General features: G+C 44.3%; 2 protein-coding genes across 2 annotated transcripts; both read right to left on the bottom strand.

The window, feature by feature from the left end:
• Positions 1-335: 335 nt before the first annotated feature.
• Positions 336-7744, bottom strand: LOC144128910 (uncharacterized). Its single transcript, XM_077662702.1, has 2 exons — positions 6777-7744; positions 336-469 (listed from the first exon to the last, which is right to left on the bottom strand). The coding sequence occupies exons 1-2, from the start codon at positions 7647-7649 to the stop codon at positions 413-415; spliced, it is 930 nt and encodes a 309-aa protein (XP_077518828.1). The 5' UTR covers positions 7650-7744; the 3' UTR covers positions 336-412.
• A 3772-nt stretch (positions 7745-11516) lies between these two features.
• LOC144128908 (transmembrane protein 185A) lies at positions 11517-25776 on the bottom strand. The gene is made up of 7 exons (XM_077662700.1): positions 25404-25776; positions 25092-25268; positions 21522-21729; positions 21324-21407; positions 17201-17377; positions 16373-16505; positions 11517-14309 (listed from the first exon to the last, which is right to left on the bottom strand). Exons 1-7 carry the CDS (start codon positions 25439-25441, stop codon positions 14074-14076), a joined length of 1053 nt encoding a protein of 350 aa, XP_077518826.1. The 5' UTR covers positions 25442-25776; the 3' UTR covers positions 11517-14073.
• Between the last annotated feature and the right edge of the window lie 8 nt (positions 25777-25784).

The raw sequence follows: 25784 nt of genomic DNA, 5'->3' as shown, positions 1-25784 counted from the left end.
TTTAAGACCAACTTCTGACAAAGGCAAATTTTTGTATACATAGTTCCTTAATTCAGATTCGTCGCAGGACACATAAAACTGTTTTCAATGTGGCTATAAAATGTGTGCATTGTGAATAAAGGCTACTGAGCGTCCACTAAAGCTAGTCGATAAGAAGACCTCAAATTCGAGCTGACAATTTACAAACAATTTACAAAAATTCCATTCTTGCGCCTCGCAACGACGTCTGTTCCGGGTTTCTCGCGCGAATCCTGCCATGTTGTATGGCTCGCGTGACATCCGTCATTGATCGATTGATTGATTGATTGAAACAAACTTTATTTCTATCGGAAAAAAGGCGCCTCCCTCCCCGCCCCCGGCACGCAGTCCTGGGAAGTCGTGCGCCTGCGGATTAGAGGCTGGCAGGCAGCCCTTAACTCGTTGCGGCCTCTTCCGCCAGATGGATGGTGCATCGCTGGATGGTAAGGTCCTAGCAACGAACAACATCCGTCATTGAAACCAACAAAGGAGTAAGCCGGGCTAGTTGGTACATTCTTTGCATGGAAACAGCGCAGCATCCGAGACCAAGAAAGGAAGACACACGCTGCGCCCGTGTGTGTGTCTTCCTTTCTTGGTCCCGTCTGCTGCGCTGTTTCCATGCAAAGATCCGTCATTGGATGAAAGGTCACATCCTGGAATTGCGAGAAAAACTGAAACGGCGTTCGTACACCTTGGCCGAGACACGGGCAGACTGGAGGTGGCGGCACGTCGCTCCCCTCCAGTTCAGCCTCCAAGGGGAGCCAGAGTTGCGCGTTTGCTTTCCATGCGCCCCACGTAGCCGCATGATTGCAAGGCATCCATGCAAAGTAGCAAAGCCGACGCCTCCGCGCAAATTGGCAGTAGACTACTGCCGCAAATCCGTTAGTTTACATACCGTTATCACGCTTGGTGGGCTTTTATTTTTGCTCGCGTGCACACATTTTGAATCGGTTTTTTTTTTGTATCCAAAGCATGCAGTTTTGTGACAACTGCGTGTATTCCTACTTATGTCCTTGAATCGTTTTTCTTTTTATCCAAAGCATGCAGTTTTGTGACAACTGCGTGTATTCCTACTTATGTCTACAAGCACGATATCATCAAAATAGAGAATGCATAGTTGTTATTGCACGAATCCACGAAAAATGCTGAAACGTGAGACTTTTTCCCGGAATCGCGGAAATTTAGCTAGGGCCTTTCGGTTGGCAGCAGAAGAGGCCAGGGATCCCCGCCGCCGTTAACCCTTTGTGGGACAATGAGACATATACATCCCACTTAGTTCCCCATACTAACAGAATCGTAAGAGGCAGAGAGACGCATGGGTCCCATTTATGCTGTGCTGCCACCTATCTTAACGTTTCAGTGATTTGTTCAAAAATGCTTTCAGCTGAGTCCACTAGATGAGGTAGCGAGTCAACACCACCTTGAAACCTTGAAACTTCGTTCTTTTTTTTTTCAGCACATTGAAAGTTTTTGGCTATATTCGATATGGCAAAAGAAATCAAAATGTCCGGTAAGTGATTCCCTTTTCTGCACAGAGAGGAACAACTCTAGATCACAATGTGCCCTTGTTCTGAAGATTTGAGATGATAATAAGATGAATGCACTTTCTTTTTATGATGCTCAAAATAGTTGGAAATTTAGCTAAGCGTAACAACTTAATTTTGAGTGGTCATTTTCAAACATCCTATGTAGGGTTGTTTTTGGGCACCAAGTCATCAACAGCCAAGCATTCAGAGCCGCCAGCAGCGAGAAGCCCTTCCGAATGACTATGGAGAGTAATAAAAATGGCCAAAAAAGGGGGCATATTGAGTGAAGTTTGGTTCATCGGCAAAGAACCCAACCCTATGAAAATTGCACAAATGCGTAGATGCCATTGGTGTTTCACGATTGGAAATGAAGTGCAAACAAGTTAACAACAAGCAAATAAGTGCAAACAAGTTCTTAAAGTGGTTACAAGAACCTAACTGAGTGAGCAAAGCCATGTAGGTCAATGGGAGAAATGCGTCCCAATTTTCTTTATCCCCATTTAGTGCTGATGTATCAAATATGTCCAAATTTTTTTTGCCGAACTATTCGTACTAAAATTGTGAAATTTGTTGAGAACTGACTCTGTGTGCCTCATCTACTTGTGCAATCAAAAACTTTTCAGCAATTTTGCAAAAAATATAAGCTATCCTACCAAATTTAAGGAGGGATGTACACTAACATAGGACCAAATTTGTTCTGACACTGTTTCTGCTTCTGGAAAATTGAAATTTAGCCTAGTGCTCACAATACATTTCTATGCGCTACCTAACAAGTTTCAGTAAAACTGAAGCATAATGGTTTTATTTGAAAACAAATTTATGAATTTTTTGCTTTCACTATAGGAACATCTTTGAACTAATTATAATTACGCAAAATACAGCAATAAAACTTCCCCCAGCCGTTTCCTCAAATGTGGGGGCTCTTCCTAACTAAAAATGGCCGATTTTATTGTTGCTTCAAAACAATTCTTTAAATACTCGTGATTCGGTTTTTGCACAACCTGCAAAGAAAAATTTGTTTACAAATTCTCAGAATATGCTTAAGGCATGTAGTGAAATCTGATTAAAAAAAAAACTGAGGTTAGTGGTCCATTGGTATGTTCTAGTATGTTCTAATTTATAAAAAGAAAACAAATTTTAGGAGATTTTTTGAAACCAGAAAACAGACACGCAAACGCACCTCACTGCAAGTCGAGCCACATTTTAAGAGTGAATTGGTGTGGTTAGCACCATTTTAAAAGGTCTTCCAATGCTCCTACGAGCACACCGTCTAGAGGTTATGTTCTTTAGGAATCATGGCATTTTTAGGTGAAAATTCAAAATATCACTTTTGCGGTCAATTTTGTACATTAATCAGCTGTCACTTGTTAAAGTATCAAGCTGCTAGGCCCAACTCTACCAGTTGTTTTACAGACTACCAAGGATCTTTTCCTTCATGCAAGAACACGGTGGTGACATTATTTAATAAATATTTAAAACTATTGCGAACACCACTCTCTGATGACTCTGCACTGCAGCATGCATGAAGTTTGTTATACATCCTTCTTGCTTGTCATTTTGATTTCCTCCATTCTGGCACAAGGCACATAACATTTTGTGACCTCACAATGTCCTGGCAGCACTGAGCTTAATCCCTACATCAAGCAAATGATTGAAAATTGAAAAAGTATGCTGGCTCTCAACTTACTTCAAGTAGAAGCTAATGACCACTCCAGCTATCGCCGAGGGCAACAGAGAAGCAAATCTTTCAAAATCATTTCGGAACTCCCAGATGGCCTGCTGCAATTTCACAAAACGCAGACTCTACAGGAGAACTGTAAACATCTTGTGGCAATATGAGTTTCAAGAAATGCATCGTAACATCATATTGACTACAGGACAAGCTGATCTCAAGGGCAACCAAGTAGCCAATGCCATCGCTCGGGGCCATACCACATGGCAAATGGGAAACCACACCGGTCTCTCAAACGTTCTGCACTAGTTTGGAACATCTCCAGGGAGCTCGCATGCAATACCCAAAGCCACATCCAAGGCTCAGTAGGGAACAGTCAGTTCACTGGAAACAATTACAGACAAACTCTTATCCGAACCTAAACATTCTAAACAAAATTCACGGCACACATTATTAAAGAGTATGCCCCGGGTGCAAGGACAAACCGACACTATATCATACTGCATGGGGTTGCAAAAATATAACGGCAGCTCCCAAAATACAGAATGCTACAATGGAGGTGGGCAGCAGCGCTGTCCAGTGATAGCCTGGAAGAGCAGAAGAAGCTGACTGACCAGACCAAGATCACCACGACCAAAACTTGCCGAGCCAAATAAAAGTTCTCTCTCTCTCCAGTGTAGGCAAGTGATTGACGTCCCCACAGCACGGGATGGCATGCATGAGCTTGTGGGCATAATTAGCATTTCTATTGGCTAGAAGGTGGTCTTGCGACCATGAAATGATAACACTATAAGTTTTCTGTTGTGAAAGAAGTACTGCTATGATGATGACACCATAAACAGTGCAATACCTATAGAATATGAATATTGCTGTAAATTCAAATTAGTTCCCAGATTTCGGGAATATCACAGCAGCTGCTGCTGTTTACAGGCAATTTGGCAGCTGGTTACATCTGTCTGGTGCAGGCACCTGTGTCTGAAGCATGCATTATCACCTCAGGTTTGTAGACGTCAAATGACGTTTAGCCCATATTTTTATTTTTAAGATGCTAATAAACAATAAAATTAGAGTAGCTTACTCTCAGGGTATTTTTATGCTCCGTTTCATTCATCAGGTGCAACGCTGTGAAAGGTGAAAAAATAAAAGAGGTGTGATACTGTGCGCTTGTTTTGTGGCCGAGTGGTCTAAGGCACGAGAAAGAGACAGCCCGTCGTCAGCAATAAGAGTGTAATTATTCTAGCTCATGACAAACGCATCACGTAGAAGGCCTGCACGCAAAGCATTCACTATTTATCACTCGCCACACGGAATGCACAACTTTTTGATTGTGGATGCAGACAGTGCGCTAGCTCCGACAGCACTGCATCTGAAGTATGGCTGCTTCGCAAAATGGTTAACATATTAACGATGCTGCACATGACACTACAATGATTGTGTTTGTGTTATAGGAGGGTTGGTTTGGTTTGGTGTACAGGGTTTATGAGGAGCACCGTAGTGGAGGGCTCCGGAAATTTCAACCACCTGAGGTTCTTTAACGTGACCCCCCACAGAACATCACACGGTACACGGACCTCTAGCACTTCACCTCCATCAAAACGCGACCGCCACTGTCAGGATTAAACCCATGTCCTTCGGGTTAGCAGCCGAGCACCATAACCACAAAGCCACTGTAGCGGCTGTATATGAGGATTACGAAGTGTGTCACTGAACTCAACCATATAAACACAAATAGCTGCAGTAGCCTATGAATGATTCAGCAAGTCCATGGCCGAGGGGAAGTATACTCTATCACGGTCCGGATAAGGGCCTCTGGTTCAAATTTTAATGCACAACTTGCCTTCGCTTGAGAGTGGGAATGGCCAACCTCTTGTATATAGCCCCTGCATATATATATAGTTATGTTTTAAGCAGCAATGGTCCAGTACTTTGATCAAGCGCCTCACATGTGGGTGGTGCGGGGTTTAATGCCCAGCACTTCCAGGTTTCCATTCGTTTTCTAAAAGTACACGTTTTTTTCTGGCCTGCAGCTTGGTTTCTCTGGGCTGAAATGCTTGGAAAATCGATCTTTGATCCCTCCTTGTGCAGCCCAAAAAATCTTGTCATGGAGCTCTTTAACCAAGCTACCCACGCGCTGATAAAAATTCGTCTTTTTGCTCCGCAGCTTCCTACGATGATGCATTCTGCACTGGAGGGAATGGGGCAGACAGATGGGGCAGACAGATGGGGCGACAACACCAATTACGAAATAAAACTGGGGAACTTGGCTAAAGCAGCTAGTGCAGAGTTTGTTCCCTCCTCAAAAGGCAATGCACCAACAGACTGCTGATAGTGACTTCCCATGTATTTCACTGCACCCCCTTTTTTCAACGTCAGTCATTCACAAGGCACCACTTTCAAAGAAACCTGGTCACAACTGATACCTACATGCCACATAAAGGCCAGGGGTATTCACAAGACAAAATTTAAAATCGGACAGGTAGGCAGAGAAGTGTTATAATGCCGAATCTAAGGGCAGGTTTAAGAACAGGTTCGCCTGTTTTGCCCCTCCCTTTAAATAGACAACTGTAAGGTGGGTCATGTGCAGGCAAATTTAACAAGCAATGGCATTATGATTTAGTGTCACATCTCAGCAAAGACACAGAATTAACATCGCCCTGATCAGCCAAGCACCTTGAAAAACTGTTTACAATTTATAGGCATTGCACAGAGCCCTCGAAGTCGACTCAAATGGCCCTCAAAGACTTCTCTGCCAATTCCATTTATTTTTGTTTAAAGGCCCCTTCAACCAACTTGTGTGCTATAATTGAAGTGCGAGATAGAAAATAAAGTTACAACAGAAATACCTGGCTGTGCACAATATGCATGCAAGGTTGTATTTAACAGTGTTTGTATATGGTGCCAGACAGAAGGGACAAAATAACGGGAAACAAAGGTTTAGTATACCGATGGCTCAACCTAACCGAATATTGCAATCAGCCATACACGCCAATGCTACAAATGTACAGCTGACAGCACTATGGAAATGGCGTCAAACCCTCAGCTTTATAGTCCCTCAGAGGCCAGTGCAATTCATTTAGGGCAGGCAGCTCTTGCCATGTCCTCCAGTGCCACGAGTCGCAGATGTCAGGCTGCATTGTTTCAGGCTCTACATCCTGGCTGGCGTCTACTGTGCCTCGCACAAACACTGTCACAGCATGATAACCAGCAGTCCATTCTACAGTGTCTACAACAGAGCACACTGACAAGTCACTGATGTACATTGCTGTACTTTCAAAAACCTCTCTGATCGCTGCCTCTTCCCAAGTTTCTCCAAACTCAATTTCCCCACACGGAACCTGGTACAAGCCTCCACCAAGGATGCCCTTTCGCTTTCCAAGGACGACCTGGCCCTGTCTTGACTTGTCCAAAACAAAGACTGCAACTTGAGCAAACGGCCGCTGGTGCGCCGGCTGAGGCAGTCTGCTCTGATACTTTTTCCACAACAAGCACAACATCGCCTCAGCTCGACCATCAGGCTCCCGCCGATACCGGTCCTGTAGAAATTTAACAAGTGCACCTACCAAAAGTGCAGCATCTTCCATATTTAGCAGTTCTGCTTCTTGAAACAGAAGTTCCTGCACGCCACCGAACAATTTCTCTAAAGTCTCCTTACGCTTTTGTAAAGATTTCAACTGGCTTTTAAAATCTGCGCAAAGTAGCATGTACTTCTGCAGAGGCGTTTCTTTGGCACTAGTTGTGAAACGTCGGGCTAGCAGTGGAGGCTTTTTAGTGCGGATTATTTGTGACTGTCGCGAAGCAGCGGATACAGCCTTCTGCGGCACTTTCATATCACGGGGCTTGGAAACTGTCACAGTTTTTGGCTGCTGCTCGATCACAGTTGTTTCACTCGTATCGCACGGTTGCACACAGTTGTTTGAAGTGGAGCTCGGGCTTGTTTCAGAAACTGCAGATGTCTTTGCAAGCGAAGCCTGTGAAGCTTTGTTCGGCTCACGCTCCACTACGCTTATCTCTTGTGGTACAACCTTCAGAAGGGACGGCGATTTCGTATTGAGCGACTGCTTTTCGCTGTATGCTGGCACAGTGTAGTCGTGATCGATTTCCAAATGCTCCACATTGACGGACGTAAAAAGAGTGGGCACCGCGTCAGATACCAAACGGTGGGAGCCTTCCTTTACGAACTGAGCTGCGTCAAAGTGCGCACCACACAAATGATTGTTTTGGTGCACTTCCGCTACAGGTTTTTCGCACAAGGCACGACTTCCAGAATTTTTTATCCACTGCCTACATCGTTCGACATCCCGCGGAAACCGGTAGAAACGCGAACCTTCCACAATGCTGTCTGATCCGCTGGCGTAGCATGAATTGAAGGCGCAGTAGATCCGCCGATCGCTCGTTGCGAACAGAGGTTCACATTCGTCGCTGTTTCGAGCCATTTGTCCGTGTCTAGCAGTCACGCACGGCAAAAATAGCACAGCAGCACTTGCACAGCAAAAACGAGCGCGGCACGGACAAGCGAGGCGCCTATGTTCACGCTATTTTGACGTCCGCCGCAGTCGTATTCGATCCAATCCAATCCAGCCATCTACACGAAATGGCGCAGTATCTGTCGCACATATCGGCGGACACCTGAACCGCGCCGTAAAGGAAGGGATGAAGGAGGGAGTGAAAGAAGAAAGAAAGCAAGAGGTGCCGTAGTGGAAGGCTCCGGAATAATTTCGACCACCTGGGGATCTTTAACGTGCACTGACATCGCAGGTCACACGGGCGCCTTTTGCGTTTCGCCTCCATCGAAACGCGGCCGCCGCGGTCGGGTTCGAACCCGGGAACTCCGGATCAGTAGCCGAGCGCCCTAACCAGTGAGCCACCGCGGCGGGTACGAAGTTCTCGCTATTACAGAATTTTATTGCGATTCAACGACTTACGTTTGCCTACGTGCTCAAGTGCTGTTCCAACACGGTACCGCAACAAGCTCTCTGTTTTACTGCCTTTGTGGCCAGCCATTTCATATTGGTTGGCGGCTGGACGTCGGCTCTTATGTCACGGATAGTGACCAATATGCTTTGAAAAAGATTATGTGGGAAAGGGTAGAGGCCAAATGATGTGGTTAGGAACTCGATGCGGAATTGTACAGTATCGGATCCAACAGAGGAATTAGCCGAGAGAGCGAGAGAAACTTTTTACTGGGGACCACGAAAGAAAAAAGTAGGGGGGGGGGGGAGGGGGTCAAGGAGCAGGGGTCGGTCCTCATTCCAGGTCTCCACTGTCTTTAGCAGCGTCCCTGACAGTGCTCATCATTGATGAAATGAAAATTCTGGTTGCGAATAAAAACAAGAAAAGTCTCTCAAGTAATAAAAAGGGGAAACGAGCACGGGATGGTCAAGTGATTACAGATCTGTTAACGCTAGCAGGAATAATGGCCTCAAAAAGTTTTCAACTGTGCGTGCACGATGTGTACATGCTGGAGAGATTAAGGAATGCTATGATGATTTACTGATTCGCTCTCTGTTGTCAATAAAACATATTTACTGAGGTAGTGGCTATCGCATGCAAAACAACACTGCACATTAACGGACCACCACAACAGGCTGGTTCACTAAAGGATCACATTCACGTTGTCAGTCAGGTGGCAGTGAAATGAGCAAAATATAACGACTCTACACATTCCCCTCATATATTACTAAGAAGCATCTTTTACCGTAAAAAAATCAGGAGTCATGTGGGTATTGCACAACTTTGATGCGTTAGAGGAAAACATAAGCATGCTGGAAAATTTGATAGAGTACAGGGAGCACATGGGAGCACAGCATAACAGGAAGAGCTAGAAAATACCAATCAGGAAGGCACAATATACATTCTTATTTACTGCGTGTCTACAAGACATACTATTTGTAGAATCAAGTCGGGAAGAACAAGCAGTGCCTCAGCATCTTCTAATGTGCTTATGATACTGTCCTGCAAAAAAACTTTGACGATCGATCGAACTAGAATAAATTATTTAGGACCTAAGCACGCAAGGCACTACAGATGACTCAAGAATTAACATGAAGAAAACTAATGTTAAACAGCTCTGTGAAGCAGTACGTCATGGCATGTTTGATATATTGGAAGTAGTGTGGAAATATATCTAAATCAAGCGATCTTAGCATGTCAGGACCACAGGTAAGAAATTAGCAGGAGAATACAAGGTTGGAATGCATTCACCAAACACTCCCAAGTTATTAAAGGCACTTACTAATATCCATCAAAGGGACAACAGAGTTCCAGTGCACCCTGCCAGTACTCACCTGTGGGGCCAAAACTTAAAAGCCAAAGATGGAAGTTCGAAATGAGACAGAGGTCAGCATACAGAGGTGGAAAGAAAAATTATAAGTACAATGTACAAGATAATGGAAAGCAGAGTTGACTGAAAAGCAAAACAAATATGGCGATATTCTGGCTGGAATTAAGAGAAAGGAGACAGCCAGGAAATAATGCACAGAGCAGACAGCCAGTGGTCCTCCAAAGTGACAGACAAGACGCCAAGGAAACAGAGGGGTGGCCAAGACTCGTAGAAACTCAGGTGGAGTGACGAACACGCACCCAAATTTGCTGGAACAGTGCGGTTATGGTTGCCACAGGCCTAATAGCTGATAAATGGCCTCTGTCCAGCAGTAGACGCTATATACTTATGATGTTGGAAATAGAATTCTCAGCCTAGCGAATGCAAGATATGCCATAAACACCAAGCCGTAGCTTTTAGTTGCACTAAGCCAATGCTTGCAGGGAGCAACTCAAACATTAATCTGCGTCACCTGCACAAAAAAATTATTAAGTGCTTAGTGTCTTAAGTTTTTTAAGCTATTTATGTGATGCTAGCAGAATCTTACAATTTGCCGTAATGCCATTACTATTTTAATGAGCTCACCAGTACTCATTTGCACATGAAATGTATACTCCTGTCCCTGTTGCTTACGAACATGAGAATATATCTTCATTACAACAGTGTTGTTAGGTAACAAGGTATTCACTACTTTAAATCAGAAGAGGCATCTCCACAACATCTCGCTACAAACGGTGCTGCTCTTACTGATAATTTTGATTGTTTGTGGCTACTTTTTCTAAGACAAAAACAACCGCACATTTTGCAAACCATGATTTATATTACATTTGAGAAATATCATTAGAACGATATCAACATTCTGTGCTTGTGAACACTGTTTATAATCACACAATCTTTCTAATGGTTTCAAGCATTATCACTATGGCACATGATGGCAATAAATCAGACATGTGGCACTGGCTCCGAAAATAAGGGTACTGCCAAGCTCAAGAAACTAAGGATGAGGTCTTTCCTAGTGCGTCCTTGGTTCAAACACGACACACTTCAAATGCATCTAGATGCCAAGAAAAAGATGTCCCATTACATTGATTATAACTTATGCGCCCACAGCGAACCAAGAGAAAAATCTGCATTGTAGTAAATAAATGCGCCTTCAAACAGAGACTGTGTACTTCGTTCTTTGCATCAACAGCTACACCATGCATTTCCAGCAACACTAAGCTCACACGGCTTCGAGAACCGAGCTCCCCCAAACTTGTGCGTGGCAGTTTATATTGAGTGCAATATTGAACATCTGAAGTTGTCCAGATGGTACAACGAAAAACTGTGACCTGCAAACCATTCTCACATTATACTGTTCTCATATATATTCCCATATCCATTACTACATTTGACTACTTGCCCAGGAAATTTCTGAAGGCACTTATTCCAGCCACTCCTGCACCCTCACTTTAGCTTCCAAACATGATCAAATCAGGTACAGGAGACCGTAAAAGTTAAAATGCCATGAAGGCCATAAACTACATTTCCTTATGGATTATGTGTACAGCCAATAGTCTGAAGGCACAGTCAGCACTTCTATGCAAATCCACCTGAGTGTATCTACAAAACGCCTAATAGACATGGGCAAGCCAGTATCATCATACGCAGACTGTCATTTCTGGCTCACGACAAATCCAGTTTGTCGTGTTTTCTGGCACTCTGTGTCTGGCAAGTAGGGCTCATGCGAAGAATCTTTTTGGTTTGCCGACAGATGGCTGCATAGGTACTAGGTGACCATTTTGGTAACATTTTAGAAAAAAAAAAACCATGCCGGTTAGGAAGTTAATTGCATGTCTGTGCACAGGCCAGAGAGAAACTTTTTAGGAGCACCCATTACAAAACCATTCAAACCACTCAGAGCCACAGCAAAAAGCTGATGTGCTAGAAATGCACCTCTGTTTTAGCACCAAACTAAGGAAAGGGACCACAATAACCTGCATAGTGACATAACATTTTTTTATTCTTTGTTTCAGTAGACCGGTAAAATACACATTTGTATTTAAAACCACCCAGCCATATGGTTGCATTTGTAGTGTGGTGCAGTTACCTTTATTGCCTGCTCGGCCTATGTGCCTACTGCAGATACCAGGAATAAAGTTATTTCCAGACAGATTAATAATTCATCGACCTCTTCTGTATGTGCATCAAGATCTGTGACTTTGCAGTATTGCTTCCCTGTTTTTCAAGGTAATTTGCCAATCTGACACAAAGAAGATACAAACACAGGTTTGACGTAACCTTGGGATGTCTATTCAAAGCAGGTTTTGCATAAATGCATCTTTGCAGCCATGCACAATGCAGGTGCAGGAAGACGGAACAAAAGTCATGAATGAATTCTAAGTGTAGAAATGCATAGTCACTACTCTTGCTTACACATGCAACACTCGACCAGATCAAAATACAGAAAATATCTAGGAGCAAGGGTAGTCAGCCCAGTGATATGCATAGTCATCTGCTGACCAAAACAGCATTAACAAAACAACAAGGCAAAGAATTTGCAGTGACAGAAACACAATTACAGGAGACAGTTATACTACACTAGAAGAATGACATACCACTGTATCCACTCTATTCACATGGTACAGGGGGATTAAAGCTGGGATTCAACACTAACAGTATTCAAAGAGTTAAATAACAAAGAAAACGAACAAAAGTAAGGATGACTATCACACGGTAATAATTTCCTGCAAAGTCAAGCTTACATCTACCGCAAAGTTCAGTCGCAGCAAAGATCTCGCCTTGATGCCACTTTTTCAAGAGTTTGTTCCATGTCCCAATGCTACGCCTTGACAGGAAACTCAATAAGGCACGGGTGCTTTTATGCACTGAAAACGTCAATGTCATGCTGCATGAACATTATCATACACTGCTTTCACCTAGTTAACTCGCTTTTCAAGTTTTGCATTCAAGTGTGACCATTCCCAAAACAACTAGTTGTTTTCAGTACCACCTCATGACAGCCAACGACATTGTCCAGGAAGTTGTTAGTAGGTGCTCGTTACAAAGCACAAGTACTCAATGACAAAAGGAAAAGCAAACATACCACTCATGTGAAAGACATTCGTCAGCTGGGACATGGCACGTGCGTCCATAGGCGCAATAACTTATCCACTGAATGAATCTTTGTCAAGTTGCAAGTCTAGAACATGCAGCGATTCACAGAAGACAACTTAGGTTTATGTTTAATCATAAATAAATGGAAACAAAGTGGCCTCGTTTAGCACAACCTATCAAGACACATTCCTTGTACTTTGCAACATGTTCTCCCAAAAACGAGCGCATTCCAATCTGGCACACAGTAATAGCAATGAGCATATAGGTGGAAAGACTGCTCTTGAAAAGATATAAAAAATGCAGCAGCCTCTAAAGCATTAATATCTGTACAGAAGATAGTAGCACAGATCTGAGGCTCTTCATATGCCTATGTTGTGTGTTCAAAAATTGTAGGCAAGCAAACTTGTGTCATCTTTCCAGACATGCAAATAATAACCTTCTGAACCCTCATGCATCAACCAGAAGAGGTATGAACAACCTCCCAAGAGAATCTTAATGCTTCCATATTACCATTTTCAAAACTAGTATAGCCCACAACAAAGGCTTCTCTCGGACTACCTAGAGTCACTAAACTTGTACAAGCCATCCAAACTCCAGCCAACTTCCCTTACTGTTGCTACAAGGAAACATTGGCTCAGTCATGCTCAACCTCCTATGAGCAGATCTCAGCTGGAATCAGCTTTTGTGACAAGATCTACATGACCGGCACAGCTAGATCCTAATGCAACACCACTACACAGGAGATGAGGTGTGCAAGCAACAAAAATGTCAAAGCACTGAACAAGATCTGCCACATTTGGCCTGTAGGTCTAACTTCCTGCAACCACTGCATGCCGCCCACAGTACTCAACAATGCCTTATGACCCATGAGCACAGGGCTGAATAAAGAACTGTAAAAGGTGCAGGCCTCAGATTTAAAAAAAAAAATACCCGTGCACACTGGTAACATTTCTTACTCGCCCCCATCATACATAGTGCTTGAAATGAGGAAAATTGTATTTTCAGCGACTCTTTAGTCATCACGATGCATACAGGTTGTGCGTGGGAGGGAGAAAGAGAAAGAGGCATGCAGTTTTGCAACATGCCCGAAGTGCAATCCAGTCATCTCACTCATTACACTGAGACAGGGAATCGGCTCCAAATATGAAAACTCTCTGTGATATCTATTAGGCAAGAAGCCTCTACTACAGAAGGAGGAACAGAAAAAGGAAGGCAAAACAGTATGCGCCAGTTTTAATATTGGACTGGCAAAATGGGGACCTTTCTGCAATCAGTGTAAAAATACCGGGAGGAAGCAGAAATGGTGCTATGGCCAAAATAATCTGTCTGCCCCCTGCTTTTGCTGGCAAGGATCCACTTCACCATCTATGCACATCTTCCTCAAGCAAGTTACTGGCCAAAGAAAAAGGAGAGAGACCAGCTGTCTGCCGGCACTAGTTGAGTCAGTCAGGTGTGTCGATGGCAAGTGCCGCAACAATGGGACGAGGCTCAGAAAGCACTGAGCTCCTCGGACGTTGCCGTGGTATCGACTTGACCTCTGACACAGCAACCGCGTCTCCTGGAGGTGAACTGTCGGCTTCGTTGTTGTGCAGGCTGTAGGAGATATTGCCGTACTCCTGGAGCAATGGGCAAGCTCCCAGGAGAAACTGGCAGAAGTCCTTGCGGATCCCAAACCACCCTGCAGGGCAGCATAAGCAAGGAGTAACAAAATATTGGAGTCTTAAGGGTAGGATGCCATGGCATAGTGGGCTAATTCCCATATATCCAGAACGCCATTTTCTACTCTACATTCACAGATCCCTGGGAGACCTCATATCCCTCCTGACACAGTGGTGCAGCGGTTAAGCAAAGCGCCACTACCCTGCAATGGCAGGTCCTCTCAGCGGTGGGCCTTGTGTAGCCCAGGTTGATCTTCCTGAGTGACCAATCATTACCGTAAAAACCGGAATATAGGTCGAACTGTTTTTCAAAAAACCATGGTGAAAAGTCGACCCCCGTCTTATATACCGGTCATTGGCGGAAAAAATACGGAAGTCTTGCAACAATGGGTGGCTGAAGGCAACAGCCTCCATCACCATCGCCATCAGCAGCAGTGCCGCCATTTTGCGTTTCAGTAGATGCAAAGCGGAAGCTAACGGCAATTTACCGTCGCCTTCAAGAAAAACACGATTGAGTACGAGGAAGCTCACGGGAACCTGGCGGCACAGCGCGAATTTGGAGTATCCGAAAAGAGCATTCAGTACTGGCGGAGGCAGAAGCTGCGTATTACAACTTGCAGCAACCAGAAGAAAACATCATTTCGTGGGCAGACCGTAGTGTATCGAGAATAGGAAGGAAACGTTGCGCTGCGAGCAAGATCGCTGCCTGTGACTGCCGAATGCATCCGCGTGAAAGCGGCAGAGATCGCGCGTGCCTCTAGACTCACGAGGGCGCAATTCAAAGGCTCGCCATCCTGGTTGCGGCGATTCATGAAGAGGAGGACTTTGCTCTACGGCGCCGTACTTGCCTGTGCCAGAAACAAACACGCGGGCCGATTGGTGCGCGATATTGTTGAAAAATTTGCCAGGTGTACATACAAGCAGCATTTAAATGAAATTAAATACTGTCACCATTGTGTAACCTCTCGAGTCGCATTTGTTTCAAAGTAAGGATGTCTTTCGGTACTTTTCCCATTGAAAAAGATTTTTCATTTTTAGAATTGGTTAGTTAGGGGGTCGACCTATATTCCGGTCCGACCTATAGTCCGGTTTTTACGGTAATTTAACTGCCACATGCCACAGTGGGCAGTTTGTTCACTATCTGCTAGGCGGGTGTGATGACGCCGAAAGGTCTCGTCACTTAGGTGGCCCAATTGCCTTCTAGGTTGCTCTCTGGGCATCACCTACTAGAGTCATGCTCGTGATTTTTCGCCCACAGTGCTGACGCCAGATTTTATGAAGAACGACGCCTTTAACGCTATCGCATTACAAAAAATCATAAAGGCTCAAAACAATAAGCACAAAAACTTTCGCCAGCTAACAGGAGGCAGCAGCCCTTTTGCACTGCTTGCACTGTCCCTTTCAAGCAAAATGTGGACACACTCCAGGCAACGTCCAAGTTGCGCCACACCATTTTTTCTGCTTCTTGGGCAAACATTCATCACTACATAAACAGATTTCCGACTTGTGGCTGTAATCCATTGCCAAAGCACGAACAAGAGCCAGTGATTTATTAAATTTCAAAACTGGGTCCACAGACCTGCCTGTATAGAAATTAAGGAGGGGCATGGCAAAGAGGAAGGCCAAATTCATCTAAAAATCTGATCTTGTGCATCAGCGGTTTTTCTTGACCACTGCCAGTTAACTTGAACAGTTGTGAGTTACTGCTGCAAAGTACAGCTCGGTATGCACACAATGCAAACTGGTTTTCGCTACTCTGAAAGTACTACTACTCTTAGATTAGATTTTTATAACTTGATTAGCACAAGAGATACTTCAAAACTAAGTTTTATTTTCATATTAACACATTTTATTACTCCAATGAATTAATTCAATTTCTTGCAAAAAAAAAGAGTTTTAAATTCAATGTCCTCTGTTGTATGAAGAACTGCTTCAAGCAACACGCAAGTCTGCCAAGTTGGCAGAGCTTCTCATGACACTTCTGAAGCATCAATTTACAAAGTCCATGAATATTTTTTTAAACAGTAATACATGTAGCGATATGTGCCAGTCTCAACTGAAAGCAGGGAGTGTTGTCACTCACAGTGATTTCCTCCTTTGGATCCAAACGAGAGGAAGATGAGAACAAGAAACGTGAAGTAGAGAGGTGTGCAAGTTTCCGTGTAGCCAAGGCTGTCCTCCGTGTCCAGTGTGTCCAGTTTATTCGACAGCAGCACCTGCAACAGAGAGGAATAAGACAGCTTAGGCTACCATTCACACATGAGACATCACAACACAAAGGGTGCCAAGATTCGTCACGTGCATTAGCCTTAGTAAATAAGACGTGGCAGCGTCTTCTTTTTTACTGTAACCATTTCATTATTAAATACAACCTTTCTATAAGCAACAAAGAAAAGGAATATACAGTCATCTATGGAAGGTCAAATGGTTCTGGAGTTTTACTTTATTACGTACCTATTTTCTTACGATATGTTGGGATTCTATAATATGACTACACATAGAATGGCTGCAAATAAAATGCTGTAACGAAGCATCCTCAGTCACATACAAGGAAAAAAAAAGTCAAATCGGTTTCATAACACAAAATCCTTGTAAAACCTAGTTCAGGTACAGCTCTATAACACTTAAGAACCCTTGTGAACACTGGGTCAAGTTTTGCTACTCTGAGCTTAATTTTTCCCAAGAAGGAAATATTGTCACTGACATCAACCTTCAAGATGCAGCAGGGTACATTTTTCACATACATGCAGCCCAAGTTCAAAAAAGAATGCAAGAAAAACAAGTGAGCTATACCACTACTTGAAGTACCCACCTGTCCCAATAAGTTAAGTACACAATAAAGGCATAGTTAACATCTTTTTCTTTTTTTTTTCCTTTCAGAAAGACCTTGAACTGAATGCACTGAACTTACAAGAAACACAAGGAGGGGGCCCACAATCATGCTGTAGGAGACCGCCGAGTGCAGGCTGGTGCGTCGCTGTTCAGGGCTCACTTCGGGAGTGCGGAGCAGGATGCTCGCAAAGATGATGGCGTACAGCACCCCGATCACCGCCAGGCACATAACAATCCACAGCGGCACAAACACCACCTGCAAGGCAAGCCACACACTTGGTATGCTGCTGTAGCACATGCCATGGCTCCAACTTGAGCAGTGGCCTCACAAGGCCTTGTGATCACACATTCCAGTTACGAGGAGTGGGGGCCTCATTGCAAGGAAATTCTGCCAAACAGCTTCGTAGCTTGACACTGTGTTCAAAGCATGCAGAACAGAACACAGCAAAGCCTGAGCAATGCCTCCCCGATGACCTGGACTCGGAAAATCAAGCCTTCTAATATTATCATTGCTTACTAGAGCCTTTGTGCCTACACCGCAAATGCAGCGACAGAGAGAGCACACCATCAATAGTGACATACCACGGGAAATGGATGAAGAAATGTTAATTCTCATTTTCTTTGTGAGGCAATGCTTAAGAGAAAAGCAATCACCAACCATGCCAGCAGCTCACGCTATGATGCAAGCCATGGTACCTAATTAGTGACGCCACACTGCAACAAGTAAACAAACATAGGCACCCAAAAGGATTCCACTGCAAAACAAGTGATGCGGCTAGCAGTGAAGTTGAGGCGCTAGTCCAAGACAGGTGAAAAGTTTCCCGACTGGAGCTTTCAATCCAAAAGCATCAATGTGTCTTTCCACAAACAGTAGTGGCGAGCTCAGCTGTGAGCGCGTCTGAGCTTTTAGTAACAAGCAGGTGCCCTGGGCATGAATATGATGCCGCCATGAAACAGTTTTCCAACAGTGGTCATCATAACTCAGCAATACACCCAATTACTAGTCTTACATCTCATGGGTGTGAAGGGCAGCACTGGTAGTGTGCACAACAGCACTTCCCAGCCCAGCCAATTTAACTGCAAGAATAATGTTATAAGTCGAAAACAGACCTCAGCAGCAATATTTTTAAGTGTGCGGCAAGAAAAAGTCGTGACAGAGTTGAGAGGCTTTGTTTCGCATCTCTCTAGCCAAGAAAACATTGGTGTAGGGTGGTGGCCTCGAGTTTCACCAACAGATGGTTCGCTCTTACGAGACACCATTAATGAAGCAGGATGAAAGATTACGCATGTTGGTAAGAGCTCATGTCGGGTACAGTGCCTCTAAAAGACGAGACACCTAAGGAAGACACACAGGACAAGCACCTAGCAAGAAAGGCATTCTATTGCGACGCTCAGTACGAATACTTGTCAAGAAGAAACAACAAACCAACAATCAGGTGTCACTATATAAAAGGAGAATGTATGGTAGGAAATTTCGTTCCCCAAGAAACTTCCTTTGTTCTTGACAAAATTTATATCAAGCATTGCAACAAAATGGCTTCGTTGCTATAGTAAGAACCTGTCCTGCATGCCTTTTTTGTGTTTCATTTTTCAGTGCTACTGCACCCAACATGAGACCTCATCAAGGCTGACTCCACGTCTGCCATGCCAAAAGCAATAAGTGTCTGTCCACGGCAAGTACCATCCGAGACAAATACAGTCAAGCCCACTTATAATGGCCATAGTTAAAACAAATCTTGCTTATTACGAAAGAGGGTGATATTATCATCAGAATATCTAAGTGCAATGGCACTGCGTCTCAGATACAATGAACAACTGCGGCCGCACTACCTGGGTACAGTAACCAAGAAAATGCCGCGAAGTTGCCCCAAAAAGTCACCCTTTTAACAAGTGCAAAGACCAAATAGCGTCTCCCAGTCCAAGTGACTATGCCTTAGAAAACACATGGCAACCAAAAAAGCAAAAAGGCAGCAATGAAATTCTAGATAACTGCCTGCCAAATGCATGTTGACGGTCTACATGATAGATCTTAAATCGGTGCATGTGTGCGCTGGCTGGACAAAGTATCCAAACTGGAAGAAAAAGTGCAGTGGGTGTGACACATTGGGCAGCATCCAAAGCAAAGCTACTACACCCAGTCTGTGACCAACCAATGGCTGTGATTTAAAAAGTTCAGATACCAGCCACATATGCCTCGCTAGTCAGTCATGTGGCATGCATCGCCTGCTGGATCAGCTCTCCACCTTCTGCGCTGCCATAGCATTCAGGCTGCAGGCACACAGCAGACAGTACAGTTGAAACCACTGCCTTGATGCATTCTGCATGCACATGCGCTGCATTGCTGAATGGGCACAAGAATGACAGATGACTTCTTGGACAGCCACGCAATGACATAGATGTGGATTTGTGGCAATGCACTGGTGATGCATAGCTAGCTGGACTTGATGTCACCAGCACTGACTTCATTAATGTGGATAGTAACGCAGACACTGCAGAGCCATGCACTGACGAAGCAGTGCAAAGTAGAGCACTCCCCATCTACCAGGAATCTTACGGAGTCAACAAGAAAGCTAACCTACCATTAGTTTCTATGAATGCTTTAACCGTGATTAGTTACATCAAGTCTCTAGAGCAGCTTGTTGGCAGGAAGAATCTTGGCAAGGAGCACATGACCATGCTGGATAGCTTGCAAAGCACCGTGATAGTGTCTTTTTTTTTATAAAGCAAACGTGCAAAACAGGGCTTTTTTTTAACAAAATGACAGTTCTGTGCACGTTTGCATTTTCTACTGCAATATAGAAAGAACACTTACTACAAACTTTGGACAGAATGAACGTAATCAGAGCCGCAAATACTATTTATTCATTCGAATAAGTACTGCCTGTTGAAACAGTGCCATTAGTTCAGAAATACCACTCAGATATATCATTCAGCACAGCACAATAAAAGTATACCGTTCCACCGAAGTGGAGTACCACAAGGCTGCTAATATGCCACACTTGCATGCAAATCTTTCACATCATCACCAGCAGCCTGACTACAGCCACTGCAGGACAAAGGCCTCTCCCATATGTCCCCAATTAAGCTGGTACTGTGTCAGCTGCGGCCACATTTCACAAGAAAGTAGCAATTTGAGAGCGACTATCAGACTGGCTCCTCCCAATATTCCTGGACGTCTCATTTTAGTAAATGGCGCTCAAGAAGAGAAACATATCGGCCCAAAAGGGCTTTGCAAATTATTACTTCCTCAAAATAAATTACAGCTCATAGCACCTACCATTTCAAGAAAACGCAAAAATTCAACAGCTTTCTCATTTGATGTCTAAATGTAGCTCAACGTGCGGTTACCCAGCTTGCTTCAGCTCATTTTTAATGCCCTTTCCAATGTATTGTGGAAAGATTCCCATTTTCAAATGCAGCTCCTTGAGGCATTGTGCCTAGCCTATTAGCCATGTCAGACTTTACCATGAGTAGACCTAATGCTTCAAATAGTAGGCCCACGACAACCACCAACAGTGCATACAGTCTCACTTCAAAGGAGCGAGCGTTTGCAAACTCACAAATTAGGTGACAAGCTAATATTTTAACATATGTGAAAAAAAAGATGCGATCATGAAGGAAAAGCACAGCAGCAGTCTCACTCTTCCTGCAAATCTGAACTGCACCATGAGGGAAGGAATGAAGGAGAGAGTGAAAGAAACCAGAAAGGAATGAAGAAGCAGAGTGCTCTAAGATTCATTTCGACCAACAAGGATTCTTTAACAAGCACTGGCATCATACAGAACACAGACGTCTTATGTAGTCTGCCTCAATGAGGAGTAACCACTGCAGCCAGGACTCACTCCCACAACCTTCAGCTCACCAGCCAAACGCCATGACTACTCAGCCTACGCAGCTGATTTAGTATCTGCAAGGGGCTAAAATGTGGAACTATTTGGATATTTATAATTTTCCTCACCTTACATTGAATGAATAGAATAAAGAATAAGAATAGACTGCTTTGGGTACATGAATAATGAACAACAATGATTACTCTACACAGCAGATGTAGTGCCATTACTGAGCGTGCACATCCGTAACACCAGCACAGTAAAGGCATCCAAGGAACTGCAAGCAGCATGGAGACAATGCACGGAACATGCATTATGACATCAAACCACGACATACGCCAGGCAATGATGCAATAACAACCAGACACTTACCACCCAGCTCCAAACAATAAACTTGTCCAACTGGAGAGCCAGGAATATAAACTGCAGGACGTTCACGGAACAGAAGAGCTCCAGCTGTGTAAAGAAGAAAAAGACAGCACTAAGAATTATTCCACTCCAATGCACACAATGAAAGGCCATTACATCAAAGCAGCCTGAAAAAAAAATATGGCAGATTCCAGCAGTCACCTCAAAGGAGCGGTCGTGCTTAACAGCCCAAATGCAGACGGCGATGGAGAGGACCGAAATGAAGATGAGTGGTATAAAGACAAGTGTCCAGAGGTGCCGGTCATTCTGCAGCTTGTCACAGGCAAGCACCTCAAAGACGAGAAGTAGCAGCTGCAGGAAAAGGCTGATGACCATGGCCTTGTAGTGGACCTGTCCATCACCCTCGTTCCTGCAGAGAGGTAATGGCAGCAGCATATGCAATCTCATGTGCCACGGTAACTCCCAGCTAAATTAAAGAGTCGCAATTCAAGGCCCAATTTGCTTGCACATGCAACTGTTCAGCAACAAAGTCTTCTAAATTTTTGCCCATCAGACCCACTTAGATGTCACAAAAATGTGCAGCGACAGTGATTGAAAGCCACAACAGCTGGATCACAACCAAAAAATGCCGGTTCCCTTATGTCATCCTGCCACAAGTTCTATCTCTGAATGCCTTGCCTGGCTAGCAGACCCAAATTACGTAGCATTGACTAGACGCCAGGTTTCGACTGACAGGTTCAGCCAAGGTTCTTCAAGACCGACGCTGGGGCACAAATACGACGATCCTTGTAACAGTTGCAGCCAGACTCCCAGATCAGGGACTACCCAACAGCCCTTGGTTAGAAATTCTTGATTAAGTCCCTGATCTTACAGTGCAGACTTAGGCAAGCGCAGCCGCTAGCCAAACTGCAAGCCAAAGGTGTGCAACTGAAGGTGGGCAGGATGCTCGATACACATTGCCCCAAACACACTTTTAGGTGAACACTATTCACCTACATCCAATAAAACCAGTTTGCTAAGCCAGTTCCTCTCATCACAAAGGTGCAGTTCGGTGGTTGACACCCTCATCTATTTAAAACCAACCTTAGCACCCACATGCCAGGGAATAAAAGGCTATATTTGTATCTTCAACCAGTGCATTATGCTATGCGTGACCTATACCCACAAACGCGACACAGTGTCCCACTGTGCGCCCATTAGTGTCCTATCGCTAAAACTGGGCATTGCACCAGATGGGTCACATTCCGTTGCAGTACTGAATGAAAAGTGCATGATGGTACAGCCTTTGTTAAAAGTTTCCACACCATGCGAACCCTGGTTGAAGCAGGAGTGTGGTGAATCGGAAGCACTGCAGGTGCCAGCGCTTGCTGGTTATGCTGCTTTAGAAGGTGAACAGCCTTTCAACTCTTGCCCTTCCATGCAATATAGTGTCATATATTAAGTATGGAAACATATTTTCAAGAGAACGTTAAGACGCAATCGAAGCACAACTGACACAAAAAGCCACAGAGAGGAAGGGAGGGGGAGAGAAGAGTAAGAATTAAGGATTTTTCGTTTCTCTATTATTCTTCAATTTCCACATCAACTCATTCTGTTTTTGCAATTGTCTAATTTGGCAGCCTGCGATATAACAACGCAAAGCAGGCAGGGCATGGGTTACTGTATCCATTCAAGATTAATTTTTTTTAAGCCCAATACTAAACTCAATCTGTCAGCAGACCTACGATGATGATGATGATACTGGCTATCCCTTTGTATCAGGAGATCAACGGCACTAAAAACCGGATCAAGCCAAAAAGGTAACAAAAAATAAAAATTAAAGAATAAAAACACCTAACACACGCTCATGGCACGTTTTGGTCCTCTGAGCCTTCAAGGAGCGTGACCAACGTCATGTACGCCACCAATGTTCCAAACATCGCCTGGTTCGCTCAACCAGCTTCCATTACGGTGGCTCGTCGGGTCGGCGAGAACTGAGTGCCATCGCTAGTGCCCCGAGGCTGTTGGATCCGCTGATCACGTCAGGTGGCATGGGGCCTACTGAGGAATTGTCCTGTGCATCCGAAACTGACGGGTGTAGGCCTGCACATTCCAACACGATGTGCTCAATGGTTTCATCAGCGCCTCCGCAAAGTTCACACGTCGTGCTCGTACCCTCCGTGTACTTTGCTCGAAGACACACCTACTTTGTATCAGTGCTCAATGTGGCCAGTTCACTTCAAGTGACAGTGAAGCTCAATCGAGGCTAATTAGAAAGCACCAAGATAGTCACCCTGCCAACTAGTTTGTCCTGCTAAAGTACAAGAAATAGTGCAAGGCAAGCAAACTGCTGTGGCAAGAGGCTTCTTATAGCATCAACTTTACTCATAGATGTTTTGAGTGCCTGAAAGCTGGTTTGGTTCAAAGCAGCATATCGACATTGCTTGTTTCAAGTATTCTTCTGTTCGGTCATACTGAGCACATGCTGAGCGCTGTTAGAAAGTACCCACATACTCGCTTGATATCATACACCTCTGATATCAATCACAGGAAGAAGGAAAGAGTGAAAATTCTTCCTATTACTAAAACCATGCTCCCACTTAGCGGCTGCATGCCCACTTCAGCTGTGGTCACCATAACTTATACTCCATTTCATACATAACAGGCAACGCTATAAGGCTTTTGCAAAAATAGTGCATCCGCAAAACACTATTTCTCCGCCACGTATCATACGTCCTTCTTGAAGCATCAGTGGCTGTTTGGCTGAAAACAAAGAGCAATATAAAACGAAATGGCAGCACTGAAAATTACTGTCGAAGCTGTGAAGTGCTTAGTACTCGGACCCTCTGGATTAAATTTTCTCTTAATGCGAACTAATTTACAGGCCCGGATAGAGTAAGGGCGACTCGCCCTACAAGCCACGTATCAGAACGCCAAAGTCATTCTTACTTCTTGAAGTCTCGTTAAGTTGGAGGACAAAAATGTGGCAATAGGTAAAACGAAGTTCAGGAGATCACCATTCACGGCACTTAAGATGTGTTGCAAAGAAATATGCCTGTGTTCACTTTGGTTGTAGGGCGAACTACTTTTTGGGTGCAGACTTGGCCTGCACGAACGGGCGCACTAGCTTTGGCAGCATTGCCTGCTATGTATGAAACGGATTACAGAAGCTTTCAACAAGGAAGTGCATGCCCAGACAATAAAAATGTGTGACTAATGAATATCATCTATCCAGGCAAGGTGCACACATAGACCTGTAATCCCTATGCTTTCTCTGTGGTCTATAACCAAAAATGCAAAACAGATCTGCCAATCCCATTTTCAGAAGTAACAGCAGAATAATCTCGTATTCAGTCATTCTGTCAACCTGTTTATTTTATTTATTTATACAGTATTGGGGCTTTAGATATCGAGGCAGACGGAGGGGAGCAGGGAACAAAAAGCAGGAAGAAACAAAACAGAAGACAAGAACAATACACAAAAAGCAATACTACCAACAGAAACCAAGGCAGAGCACTTTGCGTGTTCACTCGATTGTATTCCCGCGAACTTTTCACCTTCACTTCACCCCACAGCAAGAAAAGAACACGCACTCTTTCCCTCTAATGTGGCACCGAACAATTTGTGACGCTGGTCATGCAGCCTCAGATATTAGAGATACTTTTCTGGCCAATCGAAAAGCCTAGAACCGCTATTAACACAGTACAAAAAGCGAAACTCAACCGTGGTCCTTTCAGCCAGTTTGGAAGGCTTCTTTGAGCTAGTTCAGCTGTTCTGAGCGAGCTGCAGTACCTGTATTGGGGGTGCGTCCACCACACGTAGCTGCCCACAACGGCTCCAACGATGACCATAAACTTCCATATCCACAGGGGAAGGAACACAACCCAGTAGTTCCACGAGATGAGGCCATCGAGTCTCAAGGAGAACAGCAGCGTGAACGCTAGCAGGCAGCAGTGAACTAGAAAACGACTGCAAAGACACAAGACAACGGCTCCATCAGCGCAAGGGAACTGATCAACAGCAACGAACTGAGCGTCTACGGAAAGGTTATGGTGCACCAAACAGTGCGCTAGAAACTACAGTGGAAAATGTGTCGCTGGTCACCTAGGGTTGAAATCTTCAAAGAGACTTTGAAGGTTCATAACATCAGGTTGCAGGCACGAAAAGCCAACTTGAACGCCATGCGGTGTGGTGGCAATAATGAGGAGTCACTGTATCTCGCACTTCCTACATCCAGATGAGTTATCGCACAATACAGGCCCACGCAAGTCGCCAAGCGATATGCGCTAATAATTTCTCGGTCATGGTCAACGCTGAAGGAAGCGATGTTTTGCAGCTACGCAATAAGGCAATTCGCCTGTCATCGCTTGATAACGCTTCGTAAAATAGTAAGTATTACTGTGTCTCCTTCCTCCAGCTTTCTTCCTTCCAAACAAAACAGACCGCAAAAATATTCACCGACGAAAATTGCTTACTCTTGACGCC

This window comes from Amblyomma americanum, chromosome 4, assembly GCF_052857255.1.
Source record: "Amblyomma americanum isolate KBUSLIRL-KWMA chromosome 4, ASM5285725v1, whole genome shotgun sequence".
Classification (NCBI taxonomy): Eukaryota; Metazoa; Arthropoda; class Arachnida; order Ixodida; family Ixodidae; genus Amblyomma; species Amblyomma americanum.
The sequence above is the reverse complement of the archived record's forward strand: the minus strand, read 5'-3'. Positions and strand labels throughout refer to the sequence as shown.